This window comes from Taeniopygia guttata, chromosome 2 (genome assembly GCF_048771995.1).
Source record: "Taeniopygia guttata chromosome 2, bTaeGut7.mat, whole genome shotgun sequence".
NCBI lineage: Eukaryota > Metazoa > Chordata > Aves > Passeriformes > Estrildidae > Taeniopygia > Taeniopygia guttata.
In genome coordinates, this window is record NC_133026.1 from 6,857,005 (window position 1) to 6,879,477 (window position 22,473).

General features: G+C 38.9%; 1 protein-coding gene across 10 annotated transcripts in view; it reads right to left on the reverse strand.

Annotated features, from left to right (window-relative positions):
• Window positions 1-22,473, reverse strand: part of KMT2C (lysine methyltransferase 2C) — a 191,358-nt gene that overhangs the window by 135,637 nt on the left and 33,248 nt on the right. For all 10 annotated transcript variants that reach the window (XM_030264238.4, XM_030264244.4, XM_030264247.4 and 7 more), the window contains one exon: window positions 8,883-8,971. In XM_030264238.4, the coding sequence (XP_030120098.4) occupies window positions 8,883-8,971 (89 nt within the window). The remainder of the gene's footprint in view (window positions 1-8,882; window positions 8,972-22,473) is intronic.

The window sequence follows — 22,473 nt, forward strand, 5'->3', positions numbered from 1 at the left end:
TCTTTTGTTACAAACAGAACTCTTCAGTTTTCTCGCAATCACAGGGCTCTATTCTACAAGCTACTTGGGTAAACATAAAGCAAAATAAGGAGATGTATGGGTGGGCTCTGTTGTGGCAATCAGGCAAAAACCAGACAGCAGCATATCCAAAAAGCTTGTCTTCAACATACTCAGAAACTACCTGTCAAGTCAAAACCTAAAAATCCTGTAAGAATTCTACCAGAAAAAAAATCTTTAAAATATTATAATACTCATTATGAAGTGACACTTAAAAAAAAAAAAGAAAAAAAAACACCAAAAGAGCTGTCATAAATATAAAATTAATATTCTCCTACTAAACTAATATTTAGGCGCAGCAGGTTGACTATTTAACTACTTTATTGTCAGACCTATTGATTAGGCAGACAATGAAGCACATGTCATGAGCTTCCAAAACTTTCAGTAAGAACACAAAGTATTGCAGGCTGGAAAACACCAAGATCACCAAACACAGCAGGGACATCCCAGGGGTCTCAACTCTTGCCTACCAAGGTGCTCTGTGAGAGGGAGCTTTTGAAGGCAGACACAGCTATTTTTGCACAAGGAAGGGGTAGTGCTGTGTCAGGAAACAGCCAATGGGACCAGGTGCTTTACACAGCCCCATAGGGGTCTGCAGAACTACAAACACACCAAAATACTCCAGGAGTTTGGACAGATAAAAACCAGGTCAGTGTAGCAACAATATGAAAAGAAACCTTAACAAGGGAATGCAATCTTTGAATTAAAAATCCCTACCTGTCTTGGGTTTGGCTAGCATAGTCAATTTTCTTTTTAGTATTGGGTATGGTGCTGTGTTTCCAATTTAGGATGACAATTTATTTTGGTAACACACTGATGTTTTAGTTGTTGCTAACAATGTTTACTCTAAAGCAAGGATTCTTCAGTTTCCCACGTTCTGCCAGCAAAGAGGTGCAAAAACAAGCCAGGGGAGGGCATAGCCAGGACCCCAACTGGCCAGAGGGATACTCCACACCATACAACACCATGCCCAGTAGATCACAAAATGGTTTGACTTGAAAGGGACCTTAAAGATCATCCAATTCCAACCTCCTGCAATGGGCAGGGACACCTTCCACTAGACCAGATTGCTCAGAGATTCATCCAACCCATCCTTGAACACTCAAGGGGATGGGGCAACCACAGCTTCTCTGGGCAACCTGTGCCAGGGCCTCACCACTCTTCTAATCTCAACCCTGGGGTTTTACCTTTTTCCAATTCTCCCCTCTCAACCAGTGAGGGGGCACCTGTGCAGTACTCAGCAGTCAGCTGGGATAAACCATGACACTATCCAGTGCTACAATCACCAAATTTCACTCACTGGCCCAGGTTAGAAACAAAACAAGTTTCCACTATTCAGAGGTCATAATTCCATTACTGCTCTGGACACAATTGGATAGCAAAATCACCTCTCCTGCCAGTGGCTGAGGAAGTCACATGCAGAAATCTCTTAGGTGCAGAAATCTTTTACAATTATCTAAAAGAGGGTAGTTTTAGATTACTATTAGAAAATAATTCCTTTTTTGAAGGTGATGAGACTCTGGCATAGGCTGCCAGAGAAGCTGTGGATGCCCCATCCCTGGAAGTGCTCAAGGCCAGGTTGGATGGGGCTTTGAGAAATGTGGTCTATGGGTCCCTGTCCATGGCAGGACGGTTGAAACTGAATGATCTTTAAGGTCCTTTCCAATCCAAACTATTCTGTAATTCTCTAATTTACTTACTGCAACAGGTGTTAGATGGAGACGAGAAGAAAACCTGCAGTTATTCTTGTTCTGTACATTCCACTGTATATTTTGATACTTTTCATTCAAATAAGCTCTTAACTGTTGAACACATTTAGTACAGAAAATAAACAAAAATTTAGTTATAAAATAAAAACAAGATTCTCAGTGTAGGACCATTTGAACTGTAATTTTGGTCACCTAAAAAAACATGAAACCATATTATGGATTACCATAACATGGAACCTCCATGACTGAGGAACTTTCTAAGCTAGGACTGGTATTCAAAAGCACTCATCTGATTATTTTTCCACTAATTTGTTTAGGTCTTTTTGAAACCCATGTCAAGTTGTTCATACCCAAAGCATCCAGGAACAATAAATTCAGTAATTGCAGTAGATGTTGAGTGTAAATGCACTTGCCCCTCCACTCTATGAACACCACCTGATGGCCCCTAATTTTTGTGTTGCACAACAAAATGAGTCATTGTGCCCTATCCATTTTCTCCACACCACTCATCATTATTTGGACCCTAATACATTCCTCCTCAGTGAAATCACTTCAGATTGATGGTTTTACCTTAACTGATCCCTACACAGAAGTTGTTACTTACTTCTTGTCATACTTGCTGGCCCTTCCTGTACTTTCCCAATTACAGCTCATCCCTTTTGGAGAAGGGAAAGCAGAACTGCATGTAGCATTTAACATGCCAAGAGTTTATAAACCAACAGTAAAAAGAGAAAAAACCCTCGCTGATGCTTCATTCCACTTATCCCTTTGCCAGTAATTCCTAGAATTTCTTTCTCTCTTTGACTTATGAAAGCTTCTGCAATTCTCAGAACTGAAGCACCACTTGCTCAGGTAGCAAAAGCTATTTGAGAGCTATTTTTATTTTTATAAAAACAGGATCGTAATTTTGCCCTGCATGTTCTTTTACATGGACTACTACTGAATTAAGAGTAATTTAATTTTCTCTGGTCACTCTTTAATGCCTTGCAAATGGGTACCTCTTTTATTATCCTAAGTAAGTTCACTTTACCCACTACCTTCTTCCCCTTTGAACTTGACCTAGAAAAGGGCTACAGGGTAGGTGTTTGTGGGACTCCAACACCAGCCTGATTTATACTGTGATTTTAATTCATCAGCAGTGAATTTCCCTTCTATTTATTTTACTGAACTGAAGAGTCAGTCTCAACACAGCATTACTATAATAAAAATTAAGACAGGTCTACAGAATTAGCAAGTGGCTCCTGCTCATGGCAGAAGAGATGGAAAAAGATGATCCTTGAGGTTTCTTCCAACCTAGACCATTCTGTGATTCCATGAGCTAAAACATACACATCTCCCAGTGGGGAGAAGTGCATATAGAGCACAAAGCACATGGAACTATTCAATGTATTGAACTGGTAATGGCCATGCAGATCTTCCATCACATCACTAATGACACAGCACAGAGTTAAACATCAAGGTAATGGAGAAGTGAAAATTCTAGGTGTTGGAAAACTTTCAAAACATGTTGGATTATGTTTAACAAAGTATTAGTTTCATACCAAAACTGCAAAACCACTATTGAATGAATATGCAAAATCAAAAAGAAGATGCATTTAAAAAATAACCTCCAGAATGAAAAACTCAGTGAGGTTAAAATTGATTTGGAATTAACAGATTCCATCAGCTCTCAAAACACCTGAGACAGAGATATAGGTCAGAAGGCAAAAAAAATGGATTTTTCTAAATGGCCCATTTTAAGCATGCATGATGACAAATGGTATTACTGAGTAAGCCTGTAATGGTTTAAATGCAAATATCAAGTAGCCACCTCTTTTGTTTGCTTTCCTCATTACAAATTACCAGAAGATAAAGCAAAAATAATAAGATGCTTATAATTATTACAACAACATGCTTCAGTTCTGCTAATTTTTCCAGTGGCTGAGCAGGTAAGAGTCAGCGGCATAAGAAAGAAGAAATTACTCCTTTTCTAATGAGTACACAGAATATAAGTTGCCTTAAAAGTATTTAAGTCCATTTCTAAGCATGTATTTGCCACAAATTGTATGGCCAAGTTTAATCTACAAGAAAGCCCTCAGTGGTGTTAATTCTTCCTTTCGTTAACTTGAGATGGAATGGGTGGTAAGGATGAGGCCACAGTATCTGCCTGGATTTTAAAACTGGATTTTAGCATTAAAACACATTGCCAAGAGCTTTTGCCATCGATTCACCAAGACCAGGACTTGCTCTCAGGTGTGTTCTACTTTGGTTCAGTGAGAGGCTCTACTCAGTATGGTTCATATAATTGCAAAAGGATGCCTATATTTCCTTTAATAAACAGGATATTGAGGAATTTTTCTTCTCTAGAAAGTGCTTTTTAGGCTGCTTCAAAGCTGATGAGATTCTGACTTAATCCAAAAATCCCTGGCAACTTCTGCATTAATAATTTTCCTCCACTAAGAAGTGTTTGTTTCTGGTTCTTCAGTGCTTTGCCCAGAGACAAATGAGTCTGGTCAGATGAAGCCTCACCTTCAGGAAGTTAATGTGAAGTCCAACAAGAAATGAACTGGCCAGGCAACATCACTGGGTCTGATAAAAATGTTACTAACAATAATAATGTAGATAAGGAACTACTGGTTGATAAAATCACCCAGGTTCTTTTATCTATTATCAGAACACCATGGGGAGTTGAGGGTCTGACAAAAACCACTGCTGTAAGAGCTGGTGGACATGGTATGGATAGTTAACAAAATAAGTAACTGACCCAAGAGATTCAGCAGTTCAAATAAACTGATTTTATTGAATTTATCCCAGATCTGAATCTCAACACTTTTATGGTGGTAGATAGACAGGAAGAATTGCAGGCTCTAGAACGAGTTGGGATATTTCACTAGTGTTAGTGTTCTCCAAATTAAAAAAAAAAAAAAAAAAAAAAGGAATAATCAGATAATTAACACACAGAATCAGTTTTTCAGTTTCAACTTAAATGCAGAGCCAAGAAAATATCAAGTATAAAAACTTGCTGAAACTAACAGAAGATGGGGAAAAGAAGCAGAAGCCAAGTCTTCATTAGCAGCAAAAGGGCTACCAAACCTACAGAAAGTGTATCAGGAGCTTCTTGGTTTATTATTTCTTCCTTGGATTAGCAGTTCTATATTTGCATATATCCCTGTGCACAAAGCCACGTGCTTTCCAGAATTTTCTGGTTTGTATATTCTTGGCCATGAGAAACTCGCTCATCAGAAGAAAACTGTTCTTACAGAGATGAGGAGCACAAGAGGATGCAAAGGGGAACACAGCATTTTGCAGCAAACAGTATTTTACTGATAACCAAAAAGGTGGAAGGTGTTGACAGGACCAGAGGCACGAGGCACTAACAAAAGCACAGGAGGCTCCCTCTGAACATCAGGAAACCCTTTTTTACTGTGAGGGTGCCTCAACACTGGCACAGGCTGTGCAGGGCAGGTTGTGGAGCCTCAACCCTTGGAGATAAAAGCTCTTGGGCCATGGCCCTGGATAGCCAGCTCTAGGTGACCCTGTTGGAGCAGAGCTGTGGAGCAGATGATCCCCAGAGGTCCCAGCCATCCTTAACCATGCTACGATGCTGTGGTGCCAAAATGATGGGAAGAATGGGTAACCACAACATCAGCTGGATAGAGAAACACCAGTGCAGCATCACTGGGGGAGCCACAGTGAGGAAAAATGAAGGAGCAGACAGCTGGAAAGACCAGCACAAAGCTGAAAACCAGAACAGACATGAAGTAAGGAGCCAAAGGATCAGAAAGATAGACAGGGCTGGTGGGTAAATGAAAGGAGTCTGTCCTGAGGTTTACAAGAAGCTAAAAATCTATTGATTCAGTAGAAGCAGTTGTCAACACCCTTTTTCAGGAAAAAAGTTTACTTCGCTCCAAACAGATCTTTTTTTCCAAATTCCAGAATTTCCTTTCTCCAATTCCAAATCCCTCCTCCTCTCTTTCCGTCCTTAAGAATTCATCTACACCAAAGGGAACTTAGTACTTGGCAGGAAAGGGACAGGGCTCAGGAACTGCTGCAGTTGGCAGGAGAAGCAGCCATACTGAACTGATCAGAGCAGCACACAGCTCGTCCTGCTCCCCTTCCAACTCTGCCTCGCTTCACATGTGAGATTACAGAATTTTGGGAAGGACACTAACTTGTTTCCCGAACTGCAATTAAAATGACTGTGCCTCAGCATTGCAAAAGAGTCCCTTTGGGAAGAATTTTTGCCTTTTTTTTATTTAAACAAACATTTGTGTCAACATTACAAATGGAAATAATGTTTAGTACTTGCACACTCCTTGCTTTTTCTCCCCATAAAAGATTTGACAACTACTAAACATTTCTTTATCTTAGGTGGGATTATATGGGGCATATCCTTTTTTCCCTCCCTGTAAGGGGAGTTCTTACTCCTGCATTGCTCCTTCCCTAAAAGCAGAGCTATTTATACTGAATACAACATTAACAACATGGACTTCTCTCATTTTATGAAAATTAATTAAATAAAACAAAACAGAAACAACCTCAAAAACCCAAACCCACACAGTAAAAGAATTCCTGATTATTCTCCACATACAAATCAAACAATGGAAAGGAAGCTAGGAACACAGAGACTCAAAATATGTCACAAATCACATGTCAAGATCTTTAGACATTTCATTTCAAGTTCTGTAATATTGCTATATTGTGTTTTGGTCTGCCAACTACTGCAGGAAATTGCTGGCAAGACCACTCTTTGCAAGCAAAGAAATCTCTTTTTTAGTTGAAGCAGAAATTAATAAAGTAGTATAGAAATACCCTTCAATTTAATCCACAGTTTTAAACAGAGCAACAAACTGAGATTATTCCTTCTCCCACACTTCTGTACTAACTCAGGTAAGTGGTCAGAGTAAGTTTTAGAGGCAGCAGCCTTTTCAGATAACATGATTAAACCTCTAGCAAGTCACATGTGCCCAGCTTTTAAAATAACATAATTGTGATTCTGTCTCTATCAAACTGCTCAACATGATAATGCTCTTTCAAGTCTATTTTTGCTCCCCTGCAAAAATGGGATTTCAGACATATTTATTTTTACTAGGCATCTTTTCAGTGAGGAGAACAGTCTGTAAATCCATCCTGGGCTCAGCACTGCAGTGATGGTGCCTCACTTCCAGCAGAAACCCACTGGAGTCTTGGTCCATTGGGATTTCCAGCACAGTGCTCCTACTACCCACACCTACAGAAATGGGTATCAGCCACCTGTGACACTCAGGATTATCCTGATGAAAGATAATGGAGACACTTATCTATATGCACCCTCAGAGCCTTAAAAGTAATTATGTATTACTCCCCTTTCTGAATCAGGAACTGCTCTCAGGTTTCTGTTGAGGAGTTTTGTTAAAAATGACAAAAGCAAAAAAAAAATACAGCTATCATTGGATTTTCTACACACCAGTGTATCAGTTGTTAGATTTTTTTTTTTTTCTTTTTCCAAACATATTTCGATTTTTCACTTATCACTTTAAGGGAACACTTTCTGCCCCCTTCACTGACTTTCATAAGAATGCTTCTACTACACAGGATAGGAAGAATAATCATCATCATCATCATCATAAGTAATAATAACGATGTAATAATAGAATCAGAACTAGTCTTCCTTTACCCTGCTCTGTTTTTCTGCACACAAATACTTGCTCCTACTTCTTCATTTACTTATTATTAGTTTATTAACTAATAATTACCTACTTGTAGAAGCTGCAAAACATCACCCAAGTTCACTACCACCAGCAGTTTTATTTGCAGGGGCAGAAAAACAAAGGGCAGAATAAAACAACTAAAGATCCTTAGAATTAAGCTTTAATTTAGGTGCCATTAACACTTAAATTCAACACAAATTGTGACTACACACTCCTGACACTCCCCAAAGCCTTGAGTCACAAGCACAAAGCCTTCTCAGCATCACTCCACATCTACCAAGTAGGAAGCGAGCCACCAGCACACACAAAGCCCATCCTCAGGAGAATTTCAGCCTCCTCCTCCTCCTCTGTGGCTTTCACCACAGCAGCCAAGATCATGCATGGCCCATGAAAGATGCTGCTGCAAAAATGGCTCTTCTCAGGTTCTCTACTTGCTGTACCTATAAATTTACCCTAAGCACAGATCCTTGTCTTCATCTTTAAGGACTTCACTACTTTACCCCCTCCACTCAGCATCTTTGAGAGAACTGGACAACTCCCTTAACTCAGCTGGCACTTCCATGCCATTTCTGACCAACAGCTTCTGCTGTTCGTGTCTCCATGCTTCCTTCCACCCTTCTCATTACACATAATGTAATGATCACCTAATTAAATGTATAAATCCTTAGGTCCCAAGACATTTTCAAGGCTTATTTCTGTCAAACCAACAAACTTCTGCCATGTGGCCACAGCATCGCCTTTCCTGGTGGGTTTCATCCTTCTCCACTCAGTCCCTAGCTAGAAACAGGGAAATGGCTACAGACACGTGCCTGGCAAGGAGATGACAGTTCTTCACCATGGCTTTTATCTCATGTGCTGGTTCATCTGTTTGTCTCTTAGGGCTCCTGAACTGCCAGAACAGAAATCACAAACTGTTTCAACAGTACTCGGTCCAGAACAATGAGCTCCCTCTGGTAACTGAAGCATTTGGGTACCACCACAACAAATATGTACCAAATCAAGAACAGAGATTTATCCTGTTTTCCTAAGCAGCAGCAGGAAGCATTAGCATTTGGTTATCCTGGTTATCCCTTTGGTACATAGTCTGCTGTAGTTAGCTGAAGATACAGGTCAATAAGTAGTAGTGTATTTTGGCAGGTATTCCAAAAACAGCAGCTGCCACTTCAGAGTGTTTATTTTTGTTAGCCTTGCAAAAGTAGGAAAATAAAGTCTACATATGTACACTACAAAGAGACTCCCATTACACTACTTAAAAATAATAGCTTCAATAACTTTAAATTACTATAGGTTTAAATATCAAGGTTTTTTTCTTTTAATTTTGTCCAAATGCACATCTCATACTACAAAATGGAAGAACTGTTTCTTGTCTACCAAAGTCCTGCATAACTAAATGCATTTCTGAGAGAGAAGCAATACCCAGAGTGCATCAGCACTATATTCTCTGTACCTGTTTCCACAGTGTTTTCTGTTTCTGCTGCCTCCAAACCATCCATACTGTCTTCATCCTCCACTGCAGTTTTTCCTCTACTCCGAGGCCTGCAAATACAAGAAGGGGAAAACTCTTTTTAGACTAAAAGAATTTGTAAAATTAGGATTTAAATCATTTTATTTCAAGGGATGAATGCCAGCACTTAATTATGAAATATTCAAGCTAACTCATTATTTCAGTCTTGTACAAACTGGAAGCTTCCTCCCCTTTTTCCCCATTCTAGTTTTATGTCCCCAGTAAGGTACACCTGAATCAGCAGCTTAAGTTTCTCTGATTCTTCTTACAAGAAAACTACAATAATGAATTTTTACTGATCAAACAACAGACTAACTCAGCCAGATTTTGATACAAGCATCCTGTCTGGTCCATGTAAAATGTAACTACAAAGAGGTAAGAGAGAAGACTATCCAAAATCTGGGCAGTAGCTACTATAAAACAGACTGATCCATGCAGAGCACCCTTGGAAGAAATTTCCATAGAATAATAATGATGCTAAAGCAATGAAACTGAAACGCACATTATTTTCAGTGAAACAATATTTTGACACATGAAGTAAAATGTTATGAGAGATGACTAGATGTCATCACATTAAAAAAGTCATCACGTGAGGACAGCCTGTCAAAACTAAAATACCTGGCAGATTTGTTTCAATTTCAACCAAGGTCTGATGGAAAGCAGACAGGTTTGTGCCACAAATTCCAGCCTTTTTTCCCTGCCTGGCTCTTCACTAACTATCATGGTGGGCTGTTGAGAAGCCCAGGCATCCAGATTCCCAGCTGTTCAGCAGCCCATTTGAAAGGGAGCCAAGAGCTTGGCAACTCGCCTCCCAAATTTTCAGGCTACTTGGCAACCTGCCTGGCATGCTGATGGAAAGCCTGGGAGACCCTGGGAGCTTCTGATTCCAAGTACACAAATTTTGAGCAGTTTGGGGCATCTCAGCAGTTCCAATGTCCAGAGCTCCCAGGCAACCATTCACCCAACCAACATGCCTTGAATCGGGATGCCACGCAGGCCAGCACACGGGCACCCCGCCTGCCCCCCCAGACAAAACCCCTCCAGTTCCTCTTTCACAGAGCACTCTGAAAGGTTTGGGTTTAGTTCTGCATTGGGAAGAAAAGGTTTTGGGTTTTTTTTTTTTTTTGAAGCGATTAAATCATTCCAAAACCAGCATTTCCTTTTTTTGTACAGTCTGTTATAGCACTTTGGTCCATCCAAACTATTTCCACAGGACTGGATCTGCTAAATCAGCTACAGAAGAAATGCCACCATGCAATGCCCTTGGTTCTCTTGGATCAAAGAACTGGGCAGAACTGAAACCATCTCTGGAGTCTGTGCAGGTTGGTCTCCTGCTAGAAGAGGATTGACTCTCTTGGACTACCTAGCAAGACAACCCCTTCCAATTGCGTTGGGACCATTTTAGTCTCTGTGAAGGAGGAAAAGAAGAATTAAAATGAGGCTCAAACCCAACTCTGAAAACCTCCCACTCAATTTACAAAGGAGCTGGGGGAAAAAGAAAAGCAAGAAGAGATTAAGGACAGGAGGACTTTTCTTGGTCTACCTATAAAATTTGTTCAGGATGATGCTGAAAAACGTGAGCACAGCGGGAACCCCAGGAATTACAAGGTTATTGCTCTCCTTGCCTGCTTATCTATAAGCAGTGACAGCACACCCAGAACACACAAAGTAAGTAACAGCCTTCTTATGAGAGACAGAAGCATCCCCTTCACTTATTTGCCACTTCACAAGCTCCCACTGTGGTCTTTAAAACCCATGTTTCACAAAAATTCAAACCAGAATAAACTGCACAGTGACCAGAAGACACTGTCCTGCGCTCCTCCCTGCAGCCACTGCATCAGCCCACCCAGGAGTACAGTGCCCAGTGAGCTGGCCTGAATGGGGACATGTTTTGGAAATGGAAGGATGAAAAATTACTGGCAGCAGCATCTGAGATGCTCACACAGATGGATTCCCACTTGTAACAAAGAGTAGGGAGTAGAGCAAATGGAACATCACAGCCACTGGATAGAACAGACTCTTCCAGCAAGACTGAGATACAGCAAGCAGGGTAACACTCCTCTAACACTTAGAAAAACAAAGCAGCAGGTAAAGAAGCCAAAAGCATTTAAGTATTAAATTTCTTGCAGCTCTCCACAACATCCCAGCACATCATCCAGCACCAGGGAAAGGACAGGAATGCAGGTGAGTAAAAAAACTTCCCTTGGTGCAGGAATACTCAAAAGCTTTAGAGAACACAATCAGCTAAGGACAGGGATTATTTCTAAATCCTATCCCAATTATTCTTCTACCAACTACCTGCCTGTAATGCAAAGTTACAAGTCCGTACCAAACAAGGATTACTGTGAAATCATCACAAACATAAATTATAATTCTGCTTTTTCACAGGTACTCCTTTTCAATATTCCCCAACACAACCCTGGAGGTAAAACTTGATGGATAGTGGAAGATGATGATTGTTGATGTTTATTTAATAATTTACAGATGAGTTTAGATTTTCTGTTGAACTACAGTTCATGTAGTAAACACCAAAGTACCTCACAAAGTCTTTTTAAACATTTTGTTTAAACAAGAGCAGTATTCTTGCCTTGAACTCCCTATCGTATTTTAGCAACCTATTTAACACCAAGGAAAAGTAGAGGTTTTGATTAATTAAACATAATTGCTTCTTTCAGCAGAAGATATCACGTCTGGTGTTTTCTTGCCATTCCCCTCCCCCAAATATTCTACAAAAAGCCTTCTTCATGTTGTGCAGATTTTAAATAAAACTGAAGAAACAGTGAAAAACATGGCAGATTATATCGCTGACTTATTTTTGCTGGTTACATTCACTTCCCAATCGTAAGAAGAGATTTTATAGCCTACAAATTTATGTTTGGCTTAGAGCAAAGAAAAAAATTCAAATCACAAAATAGTGAAATATACACTGTACTGACAACTGTAATTTAATGTTGCCACAGCAAATGCCATTTTAGAAGGCCATACAGCACATCTAATCGCCACAATCAGTATTTGTACCAAGAATTGATTGTTTAATGTTATTTGCATTAAGTTTAAACATTTTACTTAATAGTTTTATACATAAAGTTTTTGGCTGGTTTGCATAACACTGCATTTTTCCACTGACAAACCCTGTTAATTTTTCTTTTCTCTACACTTATTTCCACATGCCCTTAAATATAGTGGGAAAAGCAGCCTGTGCTCCATTCTTTGCCTGGGACTTGGTTTCTTCTCCAGTTCATCCCTCTGAAGGAAGATGTGAAAAGGCAACAGGGCAAAGATGGTGTCAAGGGCCAGGTTTGACAGTCTTAAAGCAATTATGAAGCAGCTCATGACTATTGCCCTTCACCCACATGAAACCAGGCAGTCCTGAAACACAATTGCTGTATTGAACACTGCAACCTCAGATGTGCCCTAAATCTTGAAGCCCAACCCCAAACTTTCCTACTAGGAGGAGTAACTACATCATCACCCTGCAGAACCTCCAGCAGCTCGGGATGGCACAAGTATTGAACACAGATGAGCCACATCTCCTACAGCTCACAACAGCCCCAGAACAAAATGTACAGGCAGAGCCTGACCAATGCAGACTCTGGTAGAAAACAATAAATATTAGTCAGTGGGCAGGCAGGGAGCTTGGTACACAGGCTGAAGTGCTGCCAAGGTCCCTGCCATGCTTTCCTCGCCCGCCTTTTCCCTACAACAGAGGTCAATTTAGAAGGAAAAAAAAATCAACAGCACGTCTCTTTCTGCTCAAAAAAACCCCAGATCTGCTGAGAGAAAAAGAACTTCTTGAAGTGTTTAAAGCACATTCAGTATTTTATGGAATAAAGTCAACAACAAAGACAAAACTAGACTTTATTAATACATTACTCCAGTTGAATATAATTACTTCCACTATAATTTTACTCCTACTTCAATAAAATAGAGTAATTTATCAAAATCCTTTGTGACCTACTCCTAAATTTTTTATCAATTAACTTTTTTAGCTAATGCCTTTCATTAGTCTCCATCTTTAAATATACCACAGTAAACAAAAATCTCGTAATTCTTCTCTGGGTAAGCAACTAATTAAATGTAGCCCTGAGGGTGAAGAAAAGCCCAGAAAAACCTTTCACAGGGCTCAGCAGAGCATTTCTCCCTCTGCACGGGGGAAAGCCCTGCTGAGGCTGTCTCAAAGCCCTGAGGACTTGGATACCACTGGGAGATCACCAGGTACCAGAGCAGCTTCTGCTGAATGCATGGGAGAAAATAAAAAAGTCTCTTATTCACCTAACAGTAATGAGATACTGTTTCTTTTCTTCTCTTTTCTGCATGATTGTGGGGTTTTTTTGGTGTTTTGTTTTGTTGTTTTTTGAAAGGTCACAGCAATAGCACCATAACTGGACAAGTACTATGTAGGTCAAAAGTATCTCTTGGATCTTGCTCCTTCTTTCCACCAAGTGATCACGAATAAGGCCATGGGCCAACTTTTCCTGGAACCACATGAAATAACTGACAAAGCTACTATCCTCAGATGCCTGTCACTGCCAGGCCCAGTTTATGATTACCCAGAAGTTATTGTCAGACACCAGTTTCTGTAAGTCTTCCCTAAGTTGCTACCAACAAAACCATGTGACAGCTCATTCAAAACTATCTATCAGAACAGCCCCACTCACCCCATGCATTTTGTTCCAGGCTTATGAAAACAGGTACACAAGATCCACTCAAGAGTTGACTCCTTTTTCCAAAATGCTGAAACCTCTACATCATTCAGAAAAGAAACCACCTTCCTTTGTATGCTTTACAAGCCACAGATCAAACTGATGGTACTAAATATATAAAATAGGGCTAATAGACTTAAAAAGCAGTGCAACATCTGGGATACAGTAACATCCTAAACCAGCACAGATGTCTTGTTAAATGAACATCTGCCCACAGCCTTACGCTGGAAGATGGTACAGGAATGATTTATAAAAAGGTTCAATTAGTGCTGCCATCAGCACGGCTAGTCACAAATTAACGTTCACAGGCACTTTCACAAGTGAAAGCTGTTACCCTCTTTTCAGGAATCTTTTTAACAGGTGTGCAAAAGCCACATGCTCCCACTACACTACTACTGAACCGTGGAGTTCTAAATACAGCTGTGAAAGTTTAACTGTGCTTAAATAGAGGCTAAAAGACTCAAGGTTCAGCTGGTAGCCCCAAGCAAAGAGAAGCACAGCAAGCAAGGATCAGTTCATGGAAATACCTATGAGAAAAAATGTTTGGTTTTTTTTCCCCTCTCTGAGCACTACTTTACTCTTTATTACTTCTAAGAGTTGAGAAAATTCTACATCCAAATCTGGATGAAATGAAGAGCACAGCTCTGGAAGAAAGAATAGCTAGAATTAACTTCAATAGCCCTAAACATTAACAAGCCTTCAATAGGAAATTAACTCTTGTATTGACCCCAGATTCAAACTGATTCTGATTTACAAGATTCATCACAGGATTTTTAAATTGAGCAATCAGTAACAGGTGAAAATATTTTCTGCATTTGCCCTCACTCTCCCCTGTGCTTTCTTTCATACATGGTAGAAAAAAGAATGAAACATGTAGTTTCTTTGTATTTACTTCTTATGTTATATATGTGTATACTAAAGACTGAGGGATGCTGATGTATGGGAAGTATGTGCAACAGGAACATGGCAAGTGAAAGGTGACAAAAAGTTGACCATTTACTAATAGAGAGAAGTGAAAACTTTTCTGTTTAACATCTGCTGAACCAGACTTTAATTAAAATTTCATAGAACTTGCACAGCCTTCAGTTTCATTATTAAAACATATCAAAAATACACTTGATATTGCCTATTAGTCTCCTGATACAATCAAAACCAAGTGTTTTTCTTACTAATTTTAATTTATAAAGCACAATAATCTTTAAATAAAATAATACATCAAAGAGAAGTGACCCAGCTTATATTTAAACATTGCAACTTCCCATCTCACACCTCTAACCAGTAACAATCCAAAAAACATTCAGTCACTCAACGTTATTCCTTTACTCAGGCTAAAACATCTTCAGAGATGAAACTTTTTCACATCTATATTTTATGCAGTTACTACTGAAAGCAATAAACACCTGAAAAAATATATTATAGCCTTTGAGATCAAGATGTCTGAGAAAAAGTGTAAAAAGAACCTACCTCCATTGGACAATTCTCAGCTTAACTTTTCCAGTACTCCCCTGTGACAGGGAGATTTGTCAAAGACTTCCTACACTGCCCAAAGAAATGCAAATAAAATTCTTTTTAAGATTATTTGTACCAAATACCATAGATGCATCTTTGCTTTCATTCCAGAGTACAGTCAGTGTTGACATAAAGTAAGCAAATGCAAAGCAAACCCACAGGTAAATGCAGAGCTCTTGAGGAAACAAGGCTGTCCTGAGAGGCTGGGAGTGAAGGATCAAAATGAATCTGCATTGCATAGTTATAATGATTTAAAAACCAAATAAATTAGTACTTTTGAGCAAACGTGAAGTTTGGTTTATCTGTATTTTTGACTTCAATTGTCCTCACACAGTTACCTGTGCCACGGGGGTTCTTAGGCCCATATTGGTGCAAAATTACTTTCCATGGGAGACTGAGAAAAGGCAAATAGGATGTGCTGCCTGCAGGCACTCATTAGAGGACTGTCTACCCAAATCAAAGAGCATTAGAAATGTCATCCCACTGTTGAAAAATCTTAATCTCAACTCAGTTCTGTGGAAGGCACCAGATCCAAGAGGCTGAAGCTGCACTCTATTGAGTGATGAGGCTGATCTGGACAAAGTCATCATATTCAGTATTTTCTCTGTTCATTCCTGATGCTATTTACAGTTGTTCAGTTTGAGTCTGGAAATGCTCTATTTGAGACATAAAGTCATTGAAGGCTGTCATAGCTGAAACAGAGCTTTACTAATAACATCAAGACCATGAAGTCTTCTTCCCAACTTGTTACCCATTTGAGAATATCCCCAGTGGGTTGGCAAGAGACACAGAGGGGCACACCAGCCAAAGATCAAACCAGGAAGATTCAGTATCACCAATTTCCAGTACATTAACAGTTGCAGGCACATAAAATAATACATTTTTCACATGAGCCCATAAAATACCCATGAAGTTATAGCTCTGCTACAGCCAGTTATGGCCTGTGACATTGGAAATAAGCCTACTGCATTGCAAGGACTTCTGCACACTGATTTGTGATAACATTACATAAAAAAATCTGAGTTAGATGTTCAAAGTATGAAGCCAGGCTGCCTGATCTACATGTATGGACTTCAGATTTGGAGACAGTTCCAACAACAGAGTGAGAAATCATATAAAAGGCTTTCAGATCTTTTAGCTTTCTTTTTTACTTTTCAAACTGACTGCTTAGACATCTATAAATTCTGTAAGTGAAAATTGCCTTCAGTCAACTATCTGTCACATTAACCCAGCAATGCACAGCATCAGAAACTGCTACAGGTTCTTCTTTCTCAAGAACCACATTCCCACTGATACGTAGCCTTGTTTATAGTTTTAGTTCCGTAACACAAAATATTTTATGTGCAGACCTGAACAATTATACACTTTTCAGAAAAAATTGCAAAAAAAATTTCAGATGCAATTACAATGCATTATATATCTGCAGCTTTGCATAAACTACATCCTTTCAATATTTGTTACCAATGCACTTGGCCACATTCACTAACATAACGATGCACAACAACATACTAGAGTTAAAGCACTTGCAGTATTTTTTAAAACCTTTCCTAGAATCAATTTTTTTGGGAGTACCAAGAGCTACCAAGTAGAGGCACCTGCAAGTTTCCAAACCCAGTAAGTTCTGTTTATCTACCTGGCTCCAAACTCGATAATGGCTCTGCCTTTGTAACTCCCCCAGACAATGGCTAGTGTGAAGTTCTTTGGTAAATTTGCTAAATAATGTTTGGTAAGTCCACTGACTGTTTTCACATGTTCGACAAAGAGAATGAAATGGCAATAGAACAGCTGAGAGACCACTGGTACAAATGTCTAACCTCTTCAAGACTTTCATGTGGGACAAATTCAACCCACACCATTAACCACTGCTCTTGTCTACGTTCCTCTGTCCTCTAAGTCAACAAAATTGCATCAAAATATGCTACTGCACCCAACATTGCATTTTTCCTGATGGGAAGCATAAGCATCTACTTCCATCTGAACACAAGACTTGTTTCTCCATGACGACGGGCTATGCCAAGTTCCAACTCCTCCAATCTTGTGAACAGCCATGGTGCCCAGAATTTCTTACCCACATCAGCACCAAGCTCATGTCTTTTTAAAGAACTATCCAGCTCCTTGTTCTTTCACACACCGCAGGGCTCACTTGCTACTCTCTTTTGAATAAAGGTGGCAACACAATGGTATGGGCTGTAATTCTCATGGCTGGTGATTTCAAGATCCTGTACATAAAATTCAGCGGATCTGAGTCATCACACATGAGAAACAGCTGCCAAGTACTTGGAACTTGGTAGAAGTTTTGGTCTCTGTGAACAGATTTTTGTAATTTTAGCACCATTAATTAGAAGTCATTTTCAAAGATTTCCTTTTGGAACTTTGCAGTCTGACAGAGTCTTATCACAGGAACATTGTGAAGATTCTTGCAAAGCGCATTTGTCTCCTTAAGTTAAATATCCTCACTGGATATATTTAGGTGTTAGGTGAAGGCTGTGCTCTCTGTCACTCAGCCACACACAGTGCAGGTGTACAAACAGTCCAATAGCCTAATACTAAATACTACAGTTTTTACTAAGAAACGTGTTTTTATACCCAGCAAGTACAGTCTGCATACACTTAATATACAGTGTTGTAACCACTGTTTTTATTCATCATTAATTCAGCTTGGACACTCAAAAAAGGATGCAAATATTCAACTATCTTATATTTTAGATAAACTAACCTGCACACATCATTTTGAGAGGTTTCCAGATCTTATATCTATCAAAATCCATCAGTCAGCACAGAACATCTCATGCTTTCTCATCAAATAAAGCTCAAGATCTTTTGTCTCAAGTCACTTTCACTAATGTCTTCAGACTTCACAGCAAACACAAGTATTCCTGTAGATTACATGGACAATAACTCCGTTCCTTCTTATGTTTTTGAAATATTTCCGATGCCACTAATACAACAAAAAAACCCAACACCCTTCTCTCCCTCAGATATGTGTTACAGGATTTCCTGACAAAGGCATCTGTCCACCCAGTTTCACCTGAAATTATGTCTACAAAAAGCAAAGAACCCCTGGGCAAAAATTTCAGTGTATTTAACCTTAAACAAGCATTTAAGCTTCAACTAGTAGGATTAGAACATGAAAGGAAGGGCAGTACCCAAAGAGCTATAAATAACCTGCTTTTATACAAGATGCTGGCCTAGAATACATTAGATAGAATTTTCTTTATAATACTCAAATTAATTGATGGCATGTAAGAAAAGCAGTTCTTGCATGTCAACCACAGTTTGTCATTACCCATCTAAAATGGATTTAGACAAGAAAAAAAACACAACAGAAATGAATGTCATATCACCACGTATCTTTTCCATCTGTTAGCACCCTTAGTGCTCCTTATAAAGAAATGCATTTTTATTTCAGATGTCAACAAGTATTATGAAATATTTCTCTTTCAATAAAACTGCTAAATCTAGGAAAGCCAAAGGGAAAAAACACAAGATCTGCTCACTAATTAAAAATCTATTAAAACTTAGTCAGAAGGCTTGGAAAACCTCAGAAGAATAAAAATAGGAGAAGAAAATGGGCAATGGAATCAGATGGGTGTCAGTGCGTATTTATAATACACATGAATTGTTTTTCTTTTAACAAAATTGTTTTCAAACTACATGTAAATCCTAAAAGCCAGATCATGGAAACTATTTTTATACCAGAGTAAATAAAAGTCTGGAAATACTATTGTGAAATATAAACAACAATATAAGTAGCATAATAAGCAACACTCCATAGCACAGGCACAAGTAATACAAATTTTCAAACACCTCTAAAAGCTTCTGTATAAACAGGCATACCAATCTCTAGAGGTGTTGATGAGGTAGAAATTCTAAGGCTTTTGTCAGAAATTCTGCTAACAATAATGTGCCTAAATCTTTTTTTTTATCCCTGCAGAAGAGTCTTGTAAACTGAAGACATAAATTTGCCTTCTGATAATTACAGATAGCTTACAAATAGCTCTAAGTAATTATAATAGAGAACTTCTAAACTTTTTTACAAAGTACTATTAAATTACCATTATTATTTGGGACAATGATCATTGCTGTTCACCAACATCCTCAAAATTTCATTTAATTTTATTTGAGACCACTACCAACTATACCAAGCTGCTTTGTGTATTTTTTCTCCATGCCAGACTTCAGCCCTTTAATATGAAATATATTAATTATTGCTACTTTTAAAAATTATTGGGTGGGTTAATTCTTTTTTTCAAGTCTTAGCTCCTCATTTCTTTAGTATGATCTTAAAGAAAATCTTTAAAAAAGTGAAGTTAAGAAAAGGATGGGCTTCTCAGCACTTGGTGTCAGAGGATTTCTTCTACCTGATGATCACTTTCATCCCAGCCTGAGCAGGGATCGGGCTGTGTCAGAACTGCCAGCACAAGAGTGATCTACGGCTCAGCTACGTCATATGATACAGGTCAGAGTTATAAACAAAATTGTCTCTGTGTCACATGAGAGGGGCACATCCCCAGAGAACCCTGCTAGAGCAACTACTACAATGGAAGTCATCCAAGAGGACCAACTGATACCTCCAGGTCAAGTTCCTTCGAGGCCACCATCCAAGGACACACGGCTGCAGGCTCATTCCATTTACTGCCCTGCAACTTGCACAAGGCCCTCAAGTTCTGCAGCTTCTCCCCAGTTCCACAAATATACTCAGTTTAAACATTAAAATGTGGGTTTTGATGCAATAGGAAACTAATTCTCAAAATCTAAGTTCACTGTGGAGAAAACCACAAAAATGTTCAAGATCCAAACGGGCAGACCTGGCAACTTACAAATTATACTAAGTTGAATGAACACTGATTTAATTTACACCCAAATTCAAAAAGGATAGTTTTCATCCCCATCAGTTTGCTTTATTCATTAGAGGTTCATGAAGCAGTCAGGGAGAGAGCAGTGACAGAAAAGGGTTACTGGAGAAGGAGGAGAGAAAATAAAGCCAGTGGAGCTTCTTTTAGTGACAGTGCAAGTAACGCTGTCTAAAAGGATTTGGAATCATCATCTGAATCCCTCTGCTTCCTAATTTTTTTTCTTTTTTTTTGCAAACCACCAGAAAAAAGGTAATGAAAATAATCAGAAATTATACTGCCGCTGATTTATAATGGGACTATTTGTATATTTACCTAATCTTTTCTGAGCGCAGACCTTCTGGAGTGACAGCTTCTTAGATATTTATACTTTTATTTCAGCTTGCTTTTTACATATACACATATGCTTCTAATTAACATTTACAGCATGGAAATTCAGTTCTACTCACCAGACCACACCATGGAGCCTTAAAAATTATCTTAATCAAACGTTTCAAAAGTACTTTCAGGTATAAAAAGCTGGCAGAGCAGCTCTGAAAGGGCTATACTGGCAACCAGTTGTGAAGATGACACAAACAGGGAAGCATATACGTGAAACTTAATGGCCCTAAAGCTACTCATATTTATCCAAGTAGTGCCTTAGTGTCACGACAGGACAGAGCAGATCCTAGCTCACAGCCAGACAAATTTCAGTGTTAAAATTTCAGTTAAAATAATTATTTTCTCTTGAAGAGTATTCTGCATAATTTTTTTTTTTTTTTGCAGTATTTTTGCACACTGAAATTTCTCCTTGAAGTACCTGAAAGCCTTTATGCTAACAAAAAGAACTACAATTGAGGTACGCCTTGCCCTCGGAACCTTAGAAACCATTTGTCTTTTGCGATCAATGTATTAAAGATAACGTTTCAAAAGAATCTTCAACCACAAAGGTGTTCAACATTCATTACACCATCCCTGGAAAAGCTGCTACAGGGAGTGCTGTCAGAACAGAAGTCTGACTGCTCACAGATTCACTGGACACAATGCCAGAATCATTATCCAAGCAAGCCCAATATCCATAACTATCACTCAATAACCGTAATTGATTGAAGCCCGTCTTTCAGAAAGCCACTCACTTTGCCATTCCCTTTGTCATTTGTTCCTCCTTCTGAATTCATGCTAATTTCCTTTGTGAACTTCTCTGGTTTCAGCTTTTAAACCACTGGTTCTTGTCCCTTTTCCTCTTACATTAGGGATCTCTTAAGAGCTCAGTATTTTCTCTGCCAGAGATATCATTCACTGTTCTGTAACAATTACTTGTTTTCAGGGTTTAAATCCCCCACTCCCACAACCAAACAGACTGAGCATCTCTACCTTCCTCCCCAAAGCAATTTTCTCCAAGCTTTCTACAATCCCTGGTCCATTTCATGACTTTCTGCCAATATTTAGGTCTTTCAGTTGTGGATATCTGAATCACATTGAAATGGCAGCAGCAAATCTCACAATCTCTATGACAAACAGAGCTTCAGTGCACAGCCACAAACATCCCACACTTCAAATCCTTGCCAGAAATGCTCTTTTCTGGACTGTAACCCCAACCCTAAATCTCTACATGGCAACACCGTTCCCTCTCCTTATACTGAAGAGCATTTTGTTTAACTGCTCTTCTGCCTCTTCCCTGTGCTCATCCATGTCATTCCATATCCAGATTTCAACAGCAGTAATTGTTATTAATACTGACTAATACCAGACTTCACTGCTGGAGGACCACCCAAAAAACCCAAAGCAAAGCGATGACAGTTCCCAAAGACAACAAAGTGCTTGGTCAGCCAGTCCTTAAACCAATTACTGCAGGCTTTATTCCACTGAATAATTCAAACAAATAGTTTTAATCAGAGTATAAAACACTGTTAAGCCCAGCACCTTTAAAGAAATCCATTTACATTACATCTTCATAGAAAATGATGGATAAAAGACCACATCAGATGACCTAATACCTACATCAAAGGAAACTTGTAAAACTCACAAAGTGGATAAAAGGATGAAAAGGAAGGGAAAGAATAAAAAAAGCCCACCAAACCTAAGAGTTCCCGCCTCTAAAGAACACAGCAAATATATTTATTTCTAAAACAAAAAGTACCCCTATCTGCCCAAAAGTCATGCCTTCCACACTATCATCATTTCAGTGGGAACTATGGGATTTCACTATCTCACAGAAGTGAGCAGTATGTATTTCAATATACTTTGTAGCATAATAAAATATTCTACTGAAATTACAAGATCTAAAAAACAATTACTTTATTGCTTCTTACAACTTTTTCACTGTAAAATTCAACTCCAAGGTAGTAATTGGCAGGGACAAAATTATGTAGCAATTAGGGCATGACAGCAAAAGCAAACAAGAACTGAAAATGGGTTCGACACTTCTGGTAACAAGCAGGTAATTATCACAGCAGCTTGAAAGGGGCATAATCAACCAAACTGACATCA